We start from the raw sequence: 21,066 nt of genomic DNA, 5'->3' as shown, positions 1-21,066 counted from the left end.
TGGGCTCAGCAAAATCAGCCACAGACAACTCTCCCTGAGCCTCCAAACAGCACTGACAACAGGTTAGAAGGGACTCCAGCCTAAGATGCCTGAATATGGCAAGCAGCACACAGGGTAAGGCTCTTAGGCTTCTTTGCTACCGGCGCCGTGGATAAACACCCACTAGCAGCTCGCTCCCAAAGGCATTGACAATTGTGCGCCCAACTGTGCACCCACACAAGCGAGCCTGGAAAGGGCGCCTAAAAACAAGCTCTGTCCAATAAGTGCACACTACGGACACCCAAAATGTAGGCGCTCAATATGCGGTCCGGGTAGGCGCCCACCTGAGCACCCACCGGAACGCACAAGTGCGAACTAACATCAGACGTTGTTTCGCAGCAGATTTGCAAGTAGAAAAGCGCATGAATAACACCACAGCTGATCATGTGGCGTCTGAGCAAAGCCTGAGAGCGGGGCCTAGTCAAAAAGGCTGCACAACCTGCCAAGCTGCCCTGACTCCCCAAGTTCCCCCAGAGTCGGGAATGTCAGATCAGTGCGCAGAGGCTCTGAGACTAGAAGGAGAATGGAATCCCTAAAATTATCTCCCCCCCCCTTTTTTTTATTTTATTTATTAATTTACTCTTTACCTCAGCTCGGCCAGTCCTGGCCAAGTACAGAGTCGACCTCCGGCTGCGGGGGTAGAGGGAAAAAGCCTTCACCGCTGTGCTCAGCTTCCTGCACCCGCAAGCCTCTCAGCTGTTTCTCTCTACAGCTAAGTCCATGCTGGAAAACCGAGGCATTCTATTGAGAGAGGGATCCATAGATATCACCTCAGGAAAACTCAACTGAGGGAGGGACTGTAAGGTATCATCACAGGAGAGTGGGGAAAATTAATTTATTTCTTCTCTTTTTTTTTTTTTAAGCAATCCCCAGTAGGGAGATGCATAGCCACCATCTGCTGGAGACGGAGAATACTGGCAGGCTGATATCCGTGCAGGGATATATATACCGTGTGTCAGTTTTGCTCTGACATCTGCTGTAGAGGTGCATAACCCACTGGTTGTGGATTAACCTGTCTGAATGCTAAGAAGGTTCCCCCTGCATCACTCCCAAATCATTTTTGCCACTTAAAGTGATTGGTTTTGGCCAAAGTAACCGCAAATCCGATCCCAAATAAAGGCATCTTCTGGAAGAGTTTGCACAGCTTTTATAATCTAGTCGAGCTTTGGAAAAAGAATATTCAGTATATTATTTAAGTAAGGGAAACGTCCAATATCACGCACGCAATGCAATACTTAGTCACACTATATCTATGAAGACCCCACCCCACCCCCCAAGCATTTATAATTCCACCACTAAGTTTCAGAATGGAAAAGATAAGTGTAACAGGTGACATTTGTGGACTCTTTACCTGATCGATACAAGATTGGGATGTGGTCCGTGGAAAGCTTGTAGTCGCTGCGCACTCCCAACAGGAGGGGGCTGCCTCTCCTGCAAACACAGGGCACACCAGCCTTATTCACAGCTTTTGCCTTGCAGAGATCTGTGTTCAAAGGTGGCTAGAAACAAAAACTGTTCTTCCTTATACACAGAAATTTTTTCTAATCAAAGCTAATTTTCTCTGTAACTTCATTTTATTTCTTCTGGGCACTGCATCCCCAAGCGGCCTTGAACCTGAGCGCCTGCTGGGCTTATTAGGAAGCTGCTCAGAGTGCTGACATGAACTTAAAAAAAAAAGAAAGAAGTAATTCAAAGTTAGTTGAGCCTCATGGGAAATCTCTCTCTTTGTGCTAAAATGATCTGGGGCCCTTACACATCACTACAGCCCCCAGACTGAAGCTCCCCTTTAAGTTAGAAGGGTGAACAGGATGCACATTAAGTTCCATAGAAGGCCCCACAGTCCCCTCGCTCGCTCTCTAAGTGCATTTCATTAAACGCCAGATACTGTGGGAATTCAATTACTACTATACCTGGTGCCAACTGCCTGACCAGGGAAGTGGCAACTTTTAAACACCAAGGCAAAGGCTCCCTCCTGGAAAACAGAAGTAAAAAGAATGGTTAAACCAGTTTTATTCCTGCATTCTCATATCTTTTTTATACAATGTAAAAGGAAATAAAACCCCACACCTCATTGTCTGAAGAGCAGCTACAAAGATAGATAAAGATCCTCTGCTGCAAGTGAACAGGCACTGAATTAATGTACTGCCCTGAGGGGTTAGTATGCATGCTATTGTGCACCAAGGGAGGGCTGGGCCTGAAAAAGCAGGCAGGGGACATTTCATTTGGAGATCTCCCCACCTGCTTTTCACCACTTTAACCTGCATACTTTGCAGGGGTAAAGACTCCACACTGGCACTGGCCACCTTGGATTTCCCTTTGAAAAGTGGCTTTCAGGTCCGTAACTATGAGGCATCCAAGGGCCCGCAAGCACTGAGGGAGGGCTGAAAATTGGCCTTGCAGAGCTGTACTTATTTAAGAAGAAACGTCTGAAGTTTCCTTGTTCTCATCAAATAGGTTTTCTCCCCCTCCCCTCACACTGTACTTCAGCAATTAAAAAAAAAAATAAGAGGGTACACTCCCCTTACAAACATGTCCTGTAAGTTTCTTTTAACCTTTTGCCTATAATTTATTTTCAGATATTTGTCCCATGTTTCCTTTAGATGCAGCAATGTGAGGCATGCATGGGGCTATCATACAGATCAGCACAGCACTACCCCAGTCTCCCCCGGCTCTATTTTATATCCCCTCCCTTCTTAATTTATTGAAGTGACATGTCTGGCAGAGAGCCAGGCACAAACCTGGGAACTCTCAGGATTTCACCCTGAGACTCAGGGAATTTGAAACTACTGCAGGGTCTCAGGGGAAACTCTAGAAATCTCCGCCGCTCCCCTTCCTCAGTAAGCCTGCAGAGGAGAGGGAGCCTGGAGCAGACACTGCAAGCAGCGTGTGGGGAGAAACTGGAGAAGCGCTGCAACACACACACACACACAACTCAGTCTGCAGCTGTGATTCCAGGACTTGGGAATCACTCAGCTAAGGGTAGAGTGAGGATGCGTAAGTCATGGAACTGAGACTTACAAGGGGAGGGAGCAAATAGAGAAATGAAAGGGAAATATGCTGGGTCATCTTGGGAGGGGGGGATGGGTGATGCTGATGGGTGGGAGCATGGAAGAGAGAAAGCTGATACATCTTATTCCATTTCTCTCCCCTCCCCCCACCCTCTGCTAATCAACAGCAATCTCAGGGTGACCCCTACTCAAAGTTCCCAGGTATGGACTGCACGCCATCCAGAACCCTGAAACTCAGCCTCCAGGGGTTGCCATCACACACTCACCAACTCCCTGCCTCCACCGCATCCCTAACGGAGCAGAAGACCTGACAAGGAAAAATCAAACCCAGGTTTCTCCTCATGGCAGTGCCCAGTTTAACTTAGCTTTGTAATGCTAGGAGAAGCTTTCAAAAAAACTTGAGGCACGAGTATCTCCTCAGGAATTAAATAAAATCAGGGCAGATTTTCTTTTAACCCTTATTAACAACTTTAAAAAAAAAAAATTTAAAGATTAGAACTGCCACAGGATACTTGATCATCTGATTTTTTTTTGCCTTTAAGAAACAGAAAATAAAATTTAGAGTAGCAATTACTATACTTAAAATGAAGCTGTCAGATGACTCAAAGTGCTGTACTGGTACTGCAGAGAGCAGCTTTTCTATAACATACTGTGCTGCTGAGGGACTGATACCGGGCAGTAAATGGGTTAACTGGAGAGGGCAGGGGAGCACAATAGATCTCTATACCAGGAAAGTGAATCAGAGGAGGAGGAAAAGAAAAACAGTGTGGTTCTTCAAAAGAGGTGGCTAAAAAGATTAGCATTCAAGTAAGTTCAAAGAATCCCAAGAATACAGAAAGGAGTATCTGGAAAAGAGGAAGGAAGTGGGAAAAGAAGTCAGGATAGCTAAAGCACAAATGGAAGAACAGATACCCAGAGGTAAAACAAGGTGGCAGACTTTCACATGTCAGTGAAAGAAAGAAAGACGACCAGAGGTGGCATTGTAAGATTGAAAGGAGACGTGTGGAGAGAGATGAGGAAAAAGTAGAAATGCTAAACAAATACTTTTGCTCAGTTTAACTGAAGGGGAGGGAGATTGGAGAAAAACATCTGGTAATTGCTAAGGTTACAGATGGGAGTGGGGTAGATATGGCACCATTTACTGAAGAGAGATTGAGTGCAAAGCGCCCTGGGGCTGGATGGGATGCATCCCGGGATACTATGGAAAGTTCTGGCAGGTCCGTTGAAGGTCCTGCTCAATAAATATTTGGAGGTAGGCGAGGTTTAGGGGACTGGAGAAGGGCAAATCTTGGGACTGATGCAATACACTGCACTCAGCCGAGCGACCTGTATAACCCGCAGTCGAACGCGGGATAAATAGGCGCTAATCCACCCTCTAATGCAATAGGGGATTAGCGCCTATTTAACACGCGTCTGACGCAGCGTGAATGGGATAGCGCTCATCACATGCAAATACATGTGAACGAGCCTATTACTCATTCACTCCGCATTCAAAAAGATAAATGTGCGTCTCAGACGCACATTTATCACTCAGCTATTAAGGCCTGCCTGGAGCATGCGTTAATAGCTAAGCTAGGTAAAAAGTACAGAAAAGCAGAAAAAAATGCTTTTCTGTACTTCTTTTTTAAAGAAAAAAATACAATAACTCGGCAGACCGCCGAGTCATGAAGACAGACGCCAGTAAACTCGGCCTCGGTCTTCATAACCAGCAGGTCGCGTTGGCAAGGAGGCGCTAATGTCGTGCAAGCGACCCTAGCATGACCCCTTAAATTTACATATTGCATGGCACCCCCCCTTGCGGGCGCCATGCATGTGTTAAGAAAGCGGGCGCTGAAATGTCAGTGCCCACTTTCCGTGAACATTATTGCATCGGCCCATAGTCCCTTGCCTTACAAAAGTGGTAACAAGGAGGAGGCTGGAAACTGCAGGCCAATTAACCTTTCTGGAGGGAAATTTGATGGAGACTAAACTGAAGGAAAGAAGAGTGAACAATCTAAAATTCAATGGACTGCAGTATCCAAGGTAGCATCATCTTATTAGAGGTAGGTTATGCCAAACAAATCTGATTGATCTCGTCGATTGGGCCCTGGATGTGGTTTACTTTGATACTATCCCACTGAAGAGACTCACAAATAAACTGAACAGCCTGGGGGGTGGGTCCCAAGGTGATGTACTGGATGAGAAACTGGTTGAGTGTCAGAATGACAGACAGTGGTAAATGAAATTCACTCAGAAGAGGGCAAAGTAATTAGTGGAATGTATCTTAGGGCCGGTTCTGTTCAATATCTTTGTGAGCAATACTGCAGAAGAGTTTGAAGGAAAAAGTTTGCTTTTTGCAAATGTCGCAAACATCTGCAACAGAGTGGACACCCTGAGGAAGTAGACAGAATGAGAAATGATCTAAAGACGCCTGAAGAATGGTTAAAATATTTGGCAATTAAGATTCAATGCCAGAGAGTGCAGTCATGCCCTTGGGGCACAGAAATCTGCGAGAGCAGTTTGCAATAGGTGGTGTAGAGCTAATGTGCACAGACCAGGAAAGAGAGGTGCTAGTGTCTGATGACCGCAAAGTGGCAAAATAGTGTGACGAGGTGGTGGTCAAAGCAGGGGGATGCGAGGAAAAGACATAACCTGTAAAGAAGCAATAAAGCTTCTTTACACTTCATTGGTGAAGTATATACAGAGCTCGAGACAATTCAAAGAAAGGCAGCCAAAACAGTGCGGGGCCTACACCAAAAGGCCCAAGAGGAGACTGGCAGACCTCGATATGTATACCCTGGGAGAGAGGGGAGACATGATTCAGATATTTAAATACCTAAAAGATATTACTACACAAGCAGCAAACCCTTTTCAATGGAAAAGAAATTGTAAAACTAGGGATCATAATATGAAACTCCAAGGGGACAGACTCAGAAAAAGTGCCAGGAAGTGTTACCCCACCCCCCTCCCCATGGAGATGATGATGGATATGAAAAATAGTAACAGTAGGGGATCCCAGGAGACAGAGGATGGTAATGAAGAACTTGAGTAACTGGTCTGAGCCCCACAGCAGTAGGATGAGACTGCTTTGTACTTCCAGGAATGCAGTGGGGTAACCCACATGGAGCAACAGTTAGTTATAACCCTAAACCGCATTGGGCAGATTGGATGGGCCTTTATCTGCCGTCATTGACTATGTAAGACGACAAACATTTCAAGGCAGATGTGCGATGGTTCTGTTTTCTATTAATTATATTGTGCTTTGCTGGCTTGATTTGACAGTTACATCAGGTCTTGGGGTTTTCAGATCAAACAATTTAAATGCATGCATCCAAATACTCTAGACGATCAATGCTTGAAAACAGACAGAAAGAGGAAGACAGAAAGAAAATTTTCAAAAAGGATTCTTAAAATTACCAAATATAATTGGAATAGAGATAATTAAGAAGAATTAAAGGCTGCCAGCTCTATTCTGCGCTCCATGAAGCTGCCCCATGGGGCTGTTGCTAATTACAGAGTTTTCTTCTAATTGGTGATTACTGCTGGAATTGTACTCTTGTGTCAGTTATCTCCACACAACAGAAGCGGGGGGCTGCCAAGTTTAAATGCCTCCAAGGTGAACTTAATCCGATATCCTTGCACAGTGCATAAACCATTGTTTGTCATCAATTGTAATTGGGCAAGAATTCTTCAAGATGCAGTAAATCAGAAACCTTCAGCACATTCTTCCTTAAAGTGGGCCAATAAAACTTTGCATTGAAAGCAGTATGAGCACACCAGGGTAAACCTTGTTCAGACCTCTCCCCACCTTTCCTATTTCACTTTGAAGGCAGTCAAAAGGCCTTGCAAGAGTTTCATAGTGTTGGCGGGGACTACAGAGTAGGAGCTATCAGGCTGATGCAATAAGATGCATGTTAAAAAGGGTGCTCATATTGAGCGCCCGTCTTCCTAACGTGCGTCTCCTGGGCTCCCGATGCACTATGTAAACGAGCTACTGCGCTAGGGAAGAATTGTGCATCAGGTGCTCAATACGAGCAGCCATTTTATCCTGCGTCAGGTTGATTTTGCCCAATTTACATGCACAATAGCAAGGGTAAAAAGCAGCCTGGAGTGTGTATATTGCTAAAAAAAATAATATTTTTTTTTTTTTAAATGTGGATGCTCATCAAGAATTTACCCTATATATCTTTATTCTTAAACACCACAAGCAGTAGATTTCAGTATCACAATACAAAGTAGGAGGAACCATAGAGGACAGTATTTTGTACATTTCTCCTGTGCCCTTGACTCATGGATTGACTTAATGCCACTTCCAGGGCTGGAGTTAAATTTGCTGTGTTTAGAAGTGTGTGTTGGGTGCCCAGAGATTGTCTGCATCGGGGGAGGGGGGGCGTAGTAGCTAATAGTCTCATCTATATGGAATTTACGTGTAATGAGTGCTATCGACTATGCATGTGGGCGTGCGTTTTGGATGCGCTGATCTCCTTATTGCATCGGGAGCTAGTCTAGCAAGTGTAAAACACGTGTCCAACCGCATGTAAACCTATGCGCTAGGCTGGGCGAACTTTATTGCATCGACCCCTATGAGGGCAACTTTCAGAAGTCATCGATCTCAAATAATGCAGAGAGGTTTCACTGAGCTGGGGGGCATCATGGTTGGGATTAGGAAACATTGTGTGTGCATTACATTTCCAAAACATACAAATAGCATTTCCCAGCCAATAACTGAGCCCGGCCAAGTCATATCCGTGGGAATCATACACGGACTTTCGCTTTAAAAGCCTGTACAAAGAACTCACAGACTTTGCACCTGGTCAAGGCTGCTTTGAAAATGGACTCTATATATTCGAGTGCTGTCCTAACCCCAAGAAATCATCATCTGGTTACATCTACCCTATGGGGGCAATTTGAAGTAACTCACGTGGGTGCAAGATCTAAGGGTACTAAAAGTTGACATAAAAATGTTCTTTTCAATTCTTGCAGTATGACTGTTATGGAAATAGGTTTATCAGCAAGTAAAATATAATGGTTAGAACTTGGCAGAAACATAAAAGGATTGTTAAACTTTTTGCCCCACCAAGTCCACCTGCAGGCAACACAACAAAAAGGAGAAATTACTAATTACCTGATAAGTTCCTTTCCTTTAGTGAAGGGTAGGTCAGTCCCAACAAGTTGGCTATGCACCTCTGTCAGCAAATGGAAACTGAGCAAAAGCTGATGTCACAGTTATATAGTCCCGCCTCGACATCAGCCCGTACTCCTGTCCGCGCGATTCAGTATTCAAATGAGGGCCTGCGGTAAAAAGAGGGGCTAGGGACACTAGCGCGTCCCTAGCGCCTCTTTTTTGACAGGAACGGCGGCTGTCAGTGAGTTTGACAGCCGACGCTCAATTTTGCCGGCGGTTCTCAAAGCTGCTGACAGCCACGGGTTCGGAAACTGGACACCAGCAAAACTGAATGTCCGGTTTTCAACCCGCGAGCCGCAGGCTGATTTAAATTTTTTTAATTTTTTATTATTTTTTTTACTTTTGGGACCTCCGACTTAATATCGCCATGATATTAAGTCAGAGGGTGTACAGAAAAGCAGTTTTTACTGCTTTTCTGTACACTTTCCCGTTGCCAGCAGAAATTAAAATGTGCGGCTTGGCTGCACATTTTACTTAAGAATCACGCAAGAATAACTAATAGGGCCATCAACATGCATTTGCATGTTGCGGGCGTTATTAGTTTTGGGGGGGTTGGCCATGCGTTTTCGATGCGCTATTACCCCTTACTGAATAAGGGGTAAAGCTAGCACGTCGAAAATACGCGTCCAAACGCGGGTTAACAATGCGCTCCGCTGGAGCGCACTGCACTGTATCAGCCTGATTATTAGCAACAGGCAACCATTCATATTTCTCAACCAACAACCAGAGTAGTTAAATCACAAGCAGATTGTGATAAATTGCAGGAAGACCTTGTGAGATTAGAAAATTGGGCATCGAATTGGCAGATGAAATTTAATGTGGATAAGTGCAAGGTGATGCATATAGGGAAAAATAACCCATGCTATAGTTACACAATGTTAGGTTCCATATTAGGTGCTACCACCCAAGAAAGAGATCTAGACGTCATAGTGGATAACACATTGAAATCGTTGGCTCAGTGTGCTGCGGCAGTCAAAAAAGCAAACAGAATGTTGGGAATTATTAGAAAGGGAATGGTGAATAAAACGGAAAATGCCATTATGCCTCTGTATTGCTCCATGGTGAGACCGCACCTTGAATACTGTGTACAATTCTGGTCGCCGCATCTCAAAAAAGATATTATTGCGATGGAGAAGGTACAGAGAAGGGCGACCAAAATGATAAGGGGAATGGAACAGCTCCCCTATGAGGAACGACTAAAGAGGTTAGGACTTTTCAGCTTGGAGAAGAGATGGCTGAGGGGAGATATGATAGAGGTGTTTAAAATCATGAGAGATCTAGAACAGGTAGATGTGAATCGGTTATTTACTCTTTCAGATAATAAAAAGACTAGGGGGCACTCCATGAAGTTAGCATGTGGCACATTTAAAACTAATCGGAGAAAGTTCTTTTTCACGCAACACATAATTAAACTCTGGAATTTGTTGCCAGAGGATGTGGTTAGTGCAGTTAGTGTAGCTGTGTTTAAAAAAAGGATTGGATAAGTTCTTGGAGGGCCCATTACCTGCTAGTAATTAAACTTACTTAGAAAATAACCACTGCTATTATTAGAAACAGTAACCTGGAATAGACTTAGTTTTTGGGTACTTGCCAGGTTCTTATGGCCTGGATTGGCCACTGTTGGAAACAGGATGCTGGGCTTGATGGACCCTTGGTCTGACCCAGTATGGCATGTTCTTAAAAATGAGCTCAGCCAAAAGAAGGAACATATCAAGCAAACTAAGGGGGTCATTTTTCAAATTGCGTTAGGGCTTTATTTTGGCCATTAGGGCCCTAACACCCGCAATAACGCCATAACGCATGCGATAATGCATGATGCATATGTAAATTTTAAAAATTTAGTCAAGTGGGAGGAGTTAATGAAAATGAGAGCTGCTTAACATTGTATCGCGGTATTTAATGCAGGAAATAACTACACCTTCTTTCCTGGCGTTATGCTGTACGTTATTTATCACAAATCCCATTTCCGGAGGGGAGAGAAGAGAGTGAGGAGAGAGAGAGAGACTCTAGGGAGCACACATTGTAGTTTGCTTTTTATACCACTGTAAGAGGGCCATTCTGAATTCGGGGTGAGGTTTTAGTGGTGGGCTGGGTTTTGGGGACAATTTTACATGCACAGACAGAGGAACGAACCGCACAGTAGACATCAGTGAAGATTTTTTGTGATTTGGAGTGATAAAAGGTATAAAAAGATGAGATTTGTACAAAGTACTCTCGACCTAGCTTGATGCACTCTCCATCTAGCTGCTGTCAAGCTAGGTCGAGAGTACAAATCTCTCTCGGGTTATTTACTAAGCGTTTTTCCCCACAAACACAGAATGGCAGAAAGGCCTTAGTAAATAAGGCCCTAACAGCTAGAGAAGCCACTTACCAGTTATCAACGAAAAGCAGGAATCATATTCTGATTGCTCGTCCTAAGAAGGCTAACCACAAAAAACAAATCCAGCAGCCGAGGGCAGGTCTAGGATTGAGCTACCCTTCACTAAAGAAAAGAAAATTATCAGGTAAGTAATAATTTCTCCTTCCTTAGCATTCGGATAGGTCAATCCCAACGAGTAGGATGTACAAAACCTAATCCTGAAAAGGGCAGAAGGCTGCCAGTGGCCCAGTCAAAACCATCCACACGAAAGTGGCGTCCTCCCTAGCCCTAATATCCAAGTGTTAATACTTGGAGGTGTGCAAAGATGACCATGTTGCCGCTCAGCAAATTCAGCAGGTGACAAATGAAGCTCTGCCCACAATAATGCCTGAGTCCTCATGAAATGTGGTCTAATCTGCTTTGGTAAGGCATCCTCAGCAGCCACATAGGCTGTCATAATGACCTCCTTAACCCAGCAAGCAATTGTTGCCCATGTCGCTGGTGCTCCCTGCTTACCTCCATCATGAAGCACAAACAGGCGATCAGACTTCTGAACAGTCTTAGTCACCTCCAAGTAGCACAGTAAATGATGCTTGACGTCCAAGAAATGCAAAAGGCAGTGCTCAGCTTCATCTGTGTCCCTGTCCAAGGCAGACAGAAAAATGGACACTTTCAAATGAAAGTCCAAAACCAATTTAGGCAAAAAGGAAGGCACAGTCTGAAGCTGAACCGTACCTGCAGGTATACGGAGAAAATGCTTACAGCAAGAGCCTGCAGCTCAGAAACCAGATGAGCCAAACAGATTGCTACCAGAAAAACTGTCTGTCTTCAAAGTAAGCAGCCACAAGGAGAAAGTATGCAGCAGTCAAAAAGTCGGACCTGCCAAAAACTCGAGGACCAAGTTAAGATCCCACAAAAGCATCGGAAACCGCAAAGGGGGCCAAAGATGTTTAATTCGTGGCAAGAAACAGGAGATGTCCGGATGGGAAGACAAAAACCCTCCATTGACTCCTCCACTGTAACAAGCCAATGCCGCAACTTGAACCTTCAAGGTATTAAGGGCCAAACCCTTAAGCAAGCAGTTCTGTAAAAATTCCAAAATCAAAGGAATATCCACCTTGAGCTGTCAAGTAACTCATTCAGAACACCAGGCCTCAAAGACCCTCCAAACTTTAATGTAAGCTAGAGAAATATAAATTTTCCAGGCCCTAAGAAGAGTGGAAATTACAGAAGTGAATAACCACGCTTCAACAGCCAAGCCCTTTCAGTAGCCAAATTGTAAGACAGATCCGACCCAGATCCTTGTGTCGAATGGACCCCTGATGTAACAGATCCATCAAGATAGTAGCCAGAGGGGACTGCCCACAAGAAGTTTCTGGAGATGGCGTCTATGCCCATCACTTTTGGGTCCTTCCTGTGACTGAAGAAGAATGGAACTTTTGCGTTGTTAAATCACCAACAGGTCTAGAACCGGTAGGCCCCAGCGGTTTACCATAGTTGAAACGCCTCATCTGCTAGCTCCTATTCTCCTATGTCCAAGCTTCTCCTGCTGAGAAAATCAGCTCCGATATTGTCCTTTCCGGCAGTGTGAGAAGCGAAAATGCTTAGGAGATACTGCTCCACCCTCACCATGAGTGCATCTATCTCCTCAGACACCTGTTGACTCTTGTTTTCACCCCAATGATTGATGTAAGCTACCATTGTCTCATTGTCAGACATTACCCAGACTGTCCGAGCCTCTAGCCACTCAGTAAACTGCAGGTACGCCAACTGAACCGCTTATGCTTCCAGTCTGTTGATGTTCCACTGCCACTCCACTGCATTCTGGCACACCACCAACTCCTGACAGAGAGCCCCAAAGCCCCAGAAGCTTCCATCCATCGTAAATACCAACCAATCCAGCATCATCAGGGAAATTCCCTTTCTGAGATAGTACGCATGTAACCACCAGTTCAACTAGGATTTCACCTCTAATGGAAGAAGCAGCCTCATTACATAGTTCTGTAACTGTGGACTCCATTGGGAGAGCAAATTGCGCTGAAGAGAGCGTATATGTGCGCTCTCCCAGTGAACCACTTCTAAGATGGCAACCATCAACCCCAGGACCTGTAGACAAGACTTGTAGAGTTCCGCATGGATCAGACTCTCAGCATCAAAGAGTGGATCAGAGACTCTGGCGGAAACACTCTGCCCTGCCTTGTATCGATTGAAACCCTGAGATACTCCAGGGTCTGAGACAGTTACAAATTGCTCTTGGCCACATTCACCACCCAGCCTAGCTCCTATAGCAAGGAAACCACCCTGTGGGAAATGCGAAGACTCTCCAGATAGGGTGAACTAGAATGCCCTCCTTGCGAAGGGTCGCCACTATCACTATCGTGACCTTGGAAAGGGTCCTGGGTGCTGTAGCTAGTCCAAAAGGCAAGGCCTGAAACTAGTAACAACAATCCAGGATGGCAAATCGGAGGAACCGCTGATGTTCCTGCCAGATGAGAATATGCAGATATGCCTCCATCAGATCCAGAGATGTGAGGTACTCCCCTTGATGAACCACCATTATTACTGAGTGCACCATTTCCATCCTGAAATGTGTGACTCGTAGATGTCAGTTTGATGCCCTTGAGATCCAGTATGGGCCAAAACGATCCTGCCTTCTTGGGTATGACAAAATAAATGGAATATCGGCCCCTATTTTGTTGCAATTCGGAAATGGGGATCACCTCTTTCAGAATCAACAGTCGTAATGTGGCTTCCACTTCTACCCTCTTCTGAGGGGAGTTTTATGGAGAGACCATGAAGGCATCCGGAGGAATGCAAAGAAATTCTAGAGCACAGCCATTCCAAATCACTTCAAGAACTCATTGCAGACCCACCTGTGATAAAAATGGGATAGACGACCACATATCTCCTGCACCACCAGGTGAGCCCACAAACCTTCATTGGGAAAATTCAGGGGGCTCCGCCTCCGAAGCCCATACCTTTTTGAGGACCTCAGGGGCGAAAGTACTGAGATCTGCGGAAGGGACAGGATCTCTGGGAAGAACCTCTCATATAAGGCTGAAAACGCCAATAATCTCGAGAGCGGCCACTCACCCGATAAAACCGGGAAACTGGCTTCTTATCCTCCGGCAAATCCGAGACCTTTTCTCTCCCCATTTAATTGCCATTTTTTCCAATTCACTGCCAAACAAAAGTGAGCCTTTGAAAGGCAACTTAATCAGATTGGACTTTGAAATAGTATCTGCGGACCAGTTGCACAGCCACAATAACTGAAGCAGCTTGTCTGGCAACTGCGCGTACCAAATCACAGCCCGCATCAGCCAAGAAGGTGGTCCCCGGTTCTACCATAGGCCCTAAATTGGACCCAATGACACTAGACTCTTGACAACACCGCAAGGTAGCCCAAGCTACCAAGGTGCAACAAGAAGCAATTTGCAAGTTCATTGTCACTGCCTCAAAGGCTTGCTTCAGCATAGCCTGAATCCTCATATCCTGAGCATCCTTCAGAGCCGCACCTCTCTCTACTGGGATGGTGGTACGTTTTGTGATAGAACACACCAAGGCATTCACCTTAGGGAAATGCAACTGATCTCTGGCCTGCAGATCCAAGGGGTATAAACCCGCTAAGACATGTCCTCCTTTAAAAGGATGCTTCTGGAGCATTCCATTCCAGATCAATCAACTCCTGGACTGCATCCAAGTAGGGAAAGAAACAAGAAGCCTTATGTAGGGTAACCAAAATAGGAACCTTCTTCTGTGTCCCCAAGAATTCAGGCTCAGCCACTCAGAGGGTCTTCAGGGTCTGAGATATCAGATCCAGCAACTCATCTCTCTGAAAGAAACATAGAAGAGTTCTCTATATGGCTTCAAATCTGGGGGAATATCCCCTTCCTCACCAGGAGAGCCCCCACCATCATCGGTATCATCCTGATCCGCCTGCATTTGAGCTCTGTCAGACTGCACTGCGCTACAGCGCTTGACCATGAAGATAGGCAGAGGAGCTACATTGGTAGGATTGATGCTTCAGCAGACTGGCCCTGTAGAAATGTCTGCAATCCCTGGTGGAAATCCACCCAGGAAAAGGAGGCCAGGTCCATTCCAGGTCCCACTGGCTCACAGGATGTCAGGTTCTGGCCTGTGTCCCCTGAGGACTTAACTCGTGGACCAATCAGGGGAGGGGACACCCTTGCAGTGTCTCCCTCAGTCCTACTCCCCTCTGACTGAGGAGATGGAACATCACTGGCAAAATCAGGAGGCGGCAAATCTCCCAGAGCATCCAGGAAGTGCTGACACAGACTCAAAGAAAGCTCTGGCTGAATGTCTCTGATGTGGAAGGCAGCACAAATAAATAAGCACTTAGGTTTCTTCAATGCAGGCCCCATGGTATAAGTGCACAGCCCAATGAAGGCTCGCATGCAGCTTTCCTGCATGTACAAGCATGTCTAATATGGAAGCACAAAAAATGTGCATCCAAGCCACGCACCTAGGCCATTCGTCCAACTGGACGCCCAGAATCAACGCCTAAACTGGGCACACAAGATATGCACCCAGAAGGAAGAACAGCCAATTAAACGCACAAACGAGAATGGGCACACACCTGGACGTGAAGCCCTGCGTAGTCTGCAGCAAAAAAGCATGTGAAAGTACCCCGCGACCTACCGCGGGGCTAAAATGGGAGAAGCCTGGAAGTGGGGCCTAGCCAAACGGCTGCTTAACCCACCATGCCTGCACTCTTTCTTCACCTCACAGAACTCCCCAGAGACATGAGCAGGACAGCCGAACACACAGGAAACAGACCCTTCTTCCTGCTGTCTTCCTGTCACCAATTAAAAAACAAAAATACTTAACTTTTACCTGAGCTCAGCCCAGGAACGAGTCCCGGCTACAGGGGGAGAAGGCTAAAACCTTCACTGCCGAGCTTCTTTCAGCCTGTAACTGCTAACTGGAATTTAGGTCCACACCAGACAAGGCTACCAGACTGAAGCACTCTGAGGGAGAGACCGCATCATATCACCTCAGGAGGCAAGCAGTGCTACATAGACATCTCCTTTCCAACTTTTCTTTTTTCTCTCTTTTTTCTTTTTTTTTTTTTACTCACAGGCAATCCCCTGAAGGGAAATGCATGTCCACCATCTGCTGGAGTCAGAGAATACTGGTGGGCTGATGTCGGGACGGGTCTATATAGCCATGTCGTCAGCTTTTGCTGGCAGAGGTGCATAACCCACTCGATGGGACTGACCTACCTGAATGCTAAGGAACATTCTTTCCTGGGTCTTACCAGTTGCTGGGTAACTCTCTCCACCAGTGTCGGAAAGGTGATGTCATCATTTTCCCGATTGTCATACATGTACTTGACGAGCTTGGCAATCGTTTCTGTATCGGTTTCCGACTCAAATTCATATCCCTTGCTTTCCTAGGTAGGAAAGAAAGAAAAGAAGCACCCCCTGCATTTGTATTTTGTCTGCTCAGGAAGGAGTCCTAGAAAGAAAATACCACTAAAATCGCCAAACAATTTGAAAAAGGCCCGTCTGCCTGAGTCAATTAGTGAATCCTTTAACTCGAACCATCTTATTGGGGGCCGAAGGTAGTTTTCTGGCTGTGGGACCCACTTAACCCGATGTGGCATGCAGAAACAGTTAGTGATGCATCCCATGCAAGAGAATTAAAACCCCAAACATCAGAAAATGAACAGATAATACCATTTCGGACTAAAAACCTGAAGCAATGAGGGTCCCCCCCAATTCAGAGGACAACGTTCAATGCCATTTACCCAGGGAAACAGCAGTTTGCCAAGGAAAACTGGGCTGTGAGGAGGGCCAAAAAAGCATGGGCGGATTTGCCAACGCCACCTGAAAAAGGGCTATTTCAGGGTGGGGGAGTAAAGCTCCTGCCCCAAATAGAATTTTTAAACCTGTGCACGGACTTTGTGCCTCGCTTGCAGAAAGAGGGTGCAATGTCTGCAGGTACTTTTTTCTCACAGGGAACCCGCATAAGTAAACTGTAAAAAGAAAAATTTAAGTGCATAGTTTTCTTTAAAAATTGCGCCTACCAGGTCCACAGATACAAAACTGTGCAACTTGGTACCTGGGTGGCCTACTGGAAATTGCCCCCTCTGTGCAAATGGAGGCAAAATCTTTACTGAGCAGGCTAAATCTCTTTGTTCCCCATGAACAGCTTCTATTTTTGTTTTGCATCAACAGAAGAAAAAGGAAAGATGCAGAGTGTCACAAATTTAAGAATTCTTATTTCCCTTCCTTAAAAATTAGGCTCTACTTACCAGGAATTTTTTCAGGTCCTTGTAATTGGTGATGATCCCATTGTGGATTACAATAAATTCTAAGTAAGAAAAAACAAGTGTTACCGTTATAGCCACTTTTAATAGAAAGCTGCACCCATTGTGTACCATACGATCCCTCAAGAGATGCAGTGGTCAAGGAGCGATTGCATGCATCAACAACTTTATTATTCCAATGCTTTAAAAAAAAAAAAAAAAATCCTCCATTAACTCAGACCGTAGCTGTGTGAATTATTTCCCATTCAAAAGTGCCCAACTGCTCACCAAGAGTTGAGCTCAACACTAACAGCACACATCGGATTATGTCACCGAGAATCCCAGATTATTTCACGCTGCATCACTTCAGGTCCTTTCAAAACTCTCTGCAGGACGCCTGGCCAGTTAGTGGACACCAGCATGACAAGAATGAAGAGATTTCTGTATACCCTCAGTATCCTTACCCTTCCAGTCTAGCGAGGCTGCTCAAAGCAGCGTGCAACCCAAAAATCTCAAAATTAATGCATAATGAAAACAGAAGGAGAGATAGAGAGAGGGGCCCACGTGCACCTTGGAGCGTGCAACTATTTCGCTCACTCGCATTGTTCCGAAAAACGGCATGAGCAAATGCTGCCCGGAAGAGAAGTACCTCGCAACGTGACCAACAAACTCTTCCACGTGTCCCGCTATCAACAACAAATCAGCATAGAGAGAGGGGCACCTAATGATCATTTTTCTCACTTCTAGGAAAATTACACTAGAATCATGTTTTGCTTTTCTTTAAAAAAAAAAAAAAAAAAAAAAAAATGGGGGAAGGGAAGGGATTTTCTTTTGCCCTGAATAAAAAAAAAAAGAAGAAGAAAAAATTAAGCGGCTCTTCACCTTTTCTGCACGGAGGCCAGTCTTGTTTATAGCAAAATTTAATTTTGCTGGGGATAGGAGATATTGCTGCTGCAAAGTAAAATGCACCTAAAAGCGATGCGAAGACATACATGGGATCAGAAGGGGCAACTGGACTAAAATACAAGTAAGGAATTCTAGGTTCTAATCTTGGCCTTTGACAATTAAACCTCTGTCTCTCACTGCACCCAACTGGCCATATGGAGAGGATCACATGGTCTTTATCTACCATCATGTTCTGTGTTTCTATGTACTTTAGAAGGCTATAGAAAGCTTGAGGTGGTCCAGTGAAAAGCTACCAAAATGGTGCAGGGTTTGCCCGAAAGCCCTATGAGATGAGATTTAACTTATCTTATATGTATATACAGGAGGAGAGGAGAGATGGAGAAGAGTCATCAACATCTTCAAATACTGCAAAACCAACCTTTTTCAGAGAAAAGGTCGAAGTATGAGGCTTCAAGGGAGTAGATGCAGCAGCAACATCAGAAAACTTTTCTTTACTGAAAAAGTGGTGGATTCATGGAATAGCCTCCCAGTGGAAGATAAGCAGAGAGGATCCTTAGATTACAAGAATGGGAAGATAAAAAAAAAAAAAAAAGCAAGTTCTACTTACCATGAACTGTGTTTTCTGTAGATAGCAGGATGAATTAACCATGCTCAATGGGTGAAGTCATCAGACGGCACATTACGGAGTTTTCTCAAGTCAAAGTTTTTTGTGTACTGAGCATGCGCAGGCTTTCTCATGCTACCAACCGTTCCAGAACTCTCTTCAGTCGATAAAAAAGCTAGTTGAATTCCTCGTAGAGGTTGCTCACCAGGGAGAAGGGTAGGTTTCACATGGCTAATTCATCCTGCTATCTACAGAAAATGTTGTTTATGGTAAGCAAAATTCACCTTTTTTCGTCGATAAGTAGGCTGAATTGGCCATGCTCAATGGGGAGTCCCAAGCTGAGGGAAGCTACGAAATAAGTTCCACATTTCTTTCTTCCTCTTCTCTTTATTTATTTTTTTTCCTACTTTTTTTTGTGCAACCCGAGCTCCACCCTGGCAGGCAATTAAGATGAGGTGGCACAATTGAGGACTGCAGTTCCTACTGCACTGTCAGCTGTGGCTGCTTTATCAAGGCAGGGATGTGATGTGAAGGTGTGTACTGACGACCAGGTGGCCGCTATCCATGCAAATGTGCAGATGATGCAGCTGCTGCCTGTACTTGATGTGCTCTTACAGGGTCTGAAGATTAGCGATTGCACAGCGTAGCAATGCTTAATACAGGCTGTGATCCAGTTGGAGAGCATTCACTTCATCATTGGTGCCCCTAGTCTGTTAGGACTGTAGGAAATGAACAGTTGTGATCCTTTCCTGTGAGCCTGAGTCCTTCTTTTATAATACACTAGGGCCCGTTTGCAATCTAGCATATGGAGAAGGTTTTCCTTTTCATACTTGTGCAGTTTTGGGAAGAACGCTGGACGGGAGATGTTCTGATTCAAATGGAATGGCAATACTATTTTTGGTAAGTACTTTGGGTGGGGTTGGAGGGACATCTTGTTGTGGAAGAACTGGAGATAAGGTGAAAAATGCACTAGAGCCTGGATTTCACTTATTCTTCAAGCGGAGGTCACCGCTACTAAGATCACTTTCTATGTGAGGAATTTTAAAAAAGCTGATTCCAATGGTTCAAAAGGAATTTTTATTAGAGATGCAATGACTATATTGACATCCCAAGTTACAGGCGGTCGCAGGTGAAGAAGGGCTTCATGTGGGTTTATGGAGATTACAGCCCTGTTCTCATGATGATTTGCTGCTATGGCACTGTGAGGATGGCTGAGCAAGCCTTCACTCTCTGGAGTCAAGAAAAACACTGACTCCAACTCTTTTTTTTTGCAAACTTAACTTTTAACAACATAATCAGCAAATCTAACAGTAGGCTGCTTACGTTTGCAGTGTATTCACAGTACCTTCCAGTTAGGTCAGATAACTGCAGGAGCTGCTTTCTCCTGGAGATGAAGGGGCCTCCTGATCCCAACTAGGCTCACAAGCTTATTCCCTTCCCAGCAGGGTCCTGGCCACATAGCTCTCTCCCTCTATAGGAGTTAAGAGGGAACCAGGCTAAATGCACTAAGGTGTACTCTAACTGAAGTGGTTGCGAGTCCCATATCAGAGAGGTGGTGTAGATACGACAGCATATGCTGGCGCTCACACGTATGCATCAATTGGAGTGGTGATACCACTTGAAACCATAATTCCTTCTGGTTGATGGTTTTCTTGCTAAGGGAAGGACATTCTGAATTGGGTCTGGAAGGTTCCAGTGTACTAGGGTTGCTAGTTCAACATCCATGCAGTTAGGATCAGAGTTGAATGCAAGGGATGAAGGAGACCTCCTTCTTCCTGTGTTCACAAGTCGGAATTGTTTCCAAGGTGTCGTGGAGAGGAGTTTTGAGTAAGCACGAGATACACATACCATGGCTGTCTGGGCCAGGCAGGAGCTATTAGAATTGTCTTGGTTTGATCTCGCATGCATTTTTGCACCATTTTGGAAATTAGTGGAAATCAGGGGAAAAACGTAAAGCAGTCCCCTGCTCCATGAAAAGCAAGTTTTCTTACCGTAAATGGTGTTTCCATAGATAGCAGGATGAATTAGCCATGTTGTCTGGGAAGTGATGCGACCCGAAGTAGGCGGAGTCTCCTCAGCTAGTAACAGAGCTTTGACTCTGTGCGTCTGCACGGTGGTGTTCCCGCATGGTTCCCTCTCTTCAGTTTCTTTGTAGCCAAGTGAGAGGTAAGGTATGATAGTGTGACCTGTAGTTGACTGACTAGGGAGGAGGGAGGGAACGTTTATTATAGCAAAATAGAATGCATTGTGATATCCAACTGGCTATAGTCCTTTTCGAAACGGGTTGAGAGTGCCTAGAAGTGGACTGAGTCCTTTGTTTGTAGTAGGCTAGAGCTCTTTTACAGTCTAGAGTATGTAGAAGTTTCTCTCAGTCATTGGCCTGCGGCTTTGGCATAAAAAAGGAGAGAGTGATGGTTTGATTGAGATGAAAAGAGGAGACCACCTTAGGGAGAAAGGTAGGGTGAGGTCGGAGAGTTACTTTGTCATGGTAAAACTCTAGGTAAGGGGAATAGTGAACCAGTGCCTGGAGCTCACTGACCCTCTGTGCTGATGTAATGGCTACTAGAAAAATTGTTTTCCATGTCACATATTTTATGTGGCTGGTGTCTATTGGTTCCAAAACTACGTTGAGATCCCATGGTTTGGTCACTGGCGGGCGAAGACGTAACATACCTTTCATGAACCTAGATATTAGTGGGTGATTTGATATAGGCA

The 21,066-nt window shown here is 45.0% G+C and overlaps 1 protein-coding gene across 2 annotated transcripts in view; it reads right to left on the bottom strand.

Annotated features, from left to right (window-relative positions):
• GFPT1 (glutamine--fructose-6-phosphate transaminase 1) overlaps positions 1–21,066 on the bottom strand; it is a 142,300-nt gene that overhangs the window by 84,255 nt on the left and 36,979 nt on the right. For both annotated transcript variants that reach the window (XM_029604031.1, XM_029604032.1), the window contains exons 5-8: positions 16,848–16,906; positions 15,849–15,983; positions 1,950–2,011; positions 1,391–1,470 (exon numbers count right to left, since the gene is read on the bottom strand). In XM_029604031.1, coding sequence (XP_029459891.1) covers positions 1,391–1,470; positions 1,950–2,011; positions 15,849–15,983; positions 16,848–16,906 — 336 coding nt within the window. The remainder of the gene's footprint in view (positions 1–1,390; positions 1,471–1,949; positions 2,012–15,848; positions 15,984–16,847; positions 16,907–21,066) is intronic.

Source organism: Rhinatrema bivittatum, chromosome 5 (genome assembly GCF_901001135.1).
Source record: "Rhinatrema bivittatum chromosome 5, aRhiBiv1.1, whole genome shotgun sequence".
Taxonomy (NCBI): domain Eukaryota; kingdom Metazoa; phylum Chordata; class Amphibia; order Gymnophiona; family Rhinatrematidae; genus Rhinatrema; species Rhinatrema bivittatum.
The sequence above is the reverse complement of the archived record's forward strand: the minus strand, read 5'-3'. Positions and strand labels throughout refer to the sequence as shown.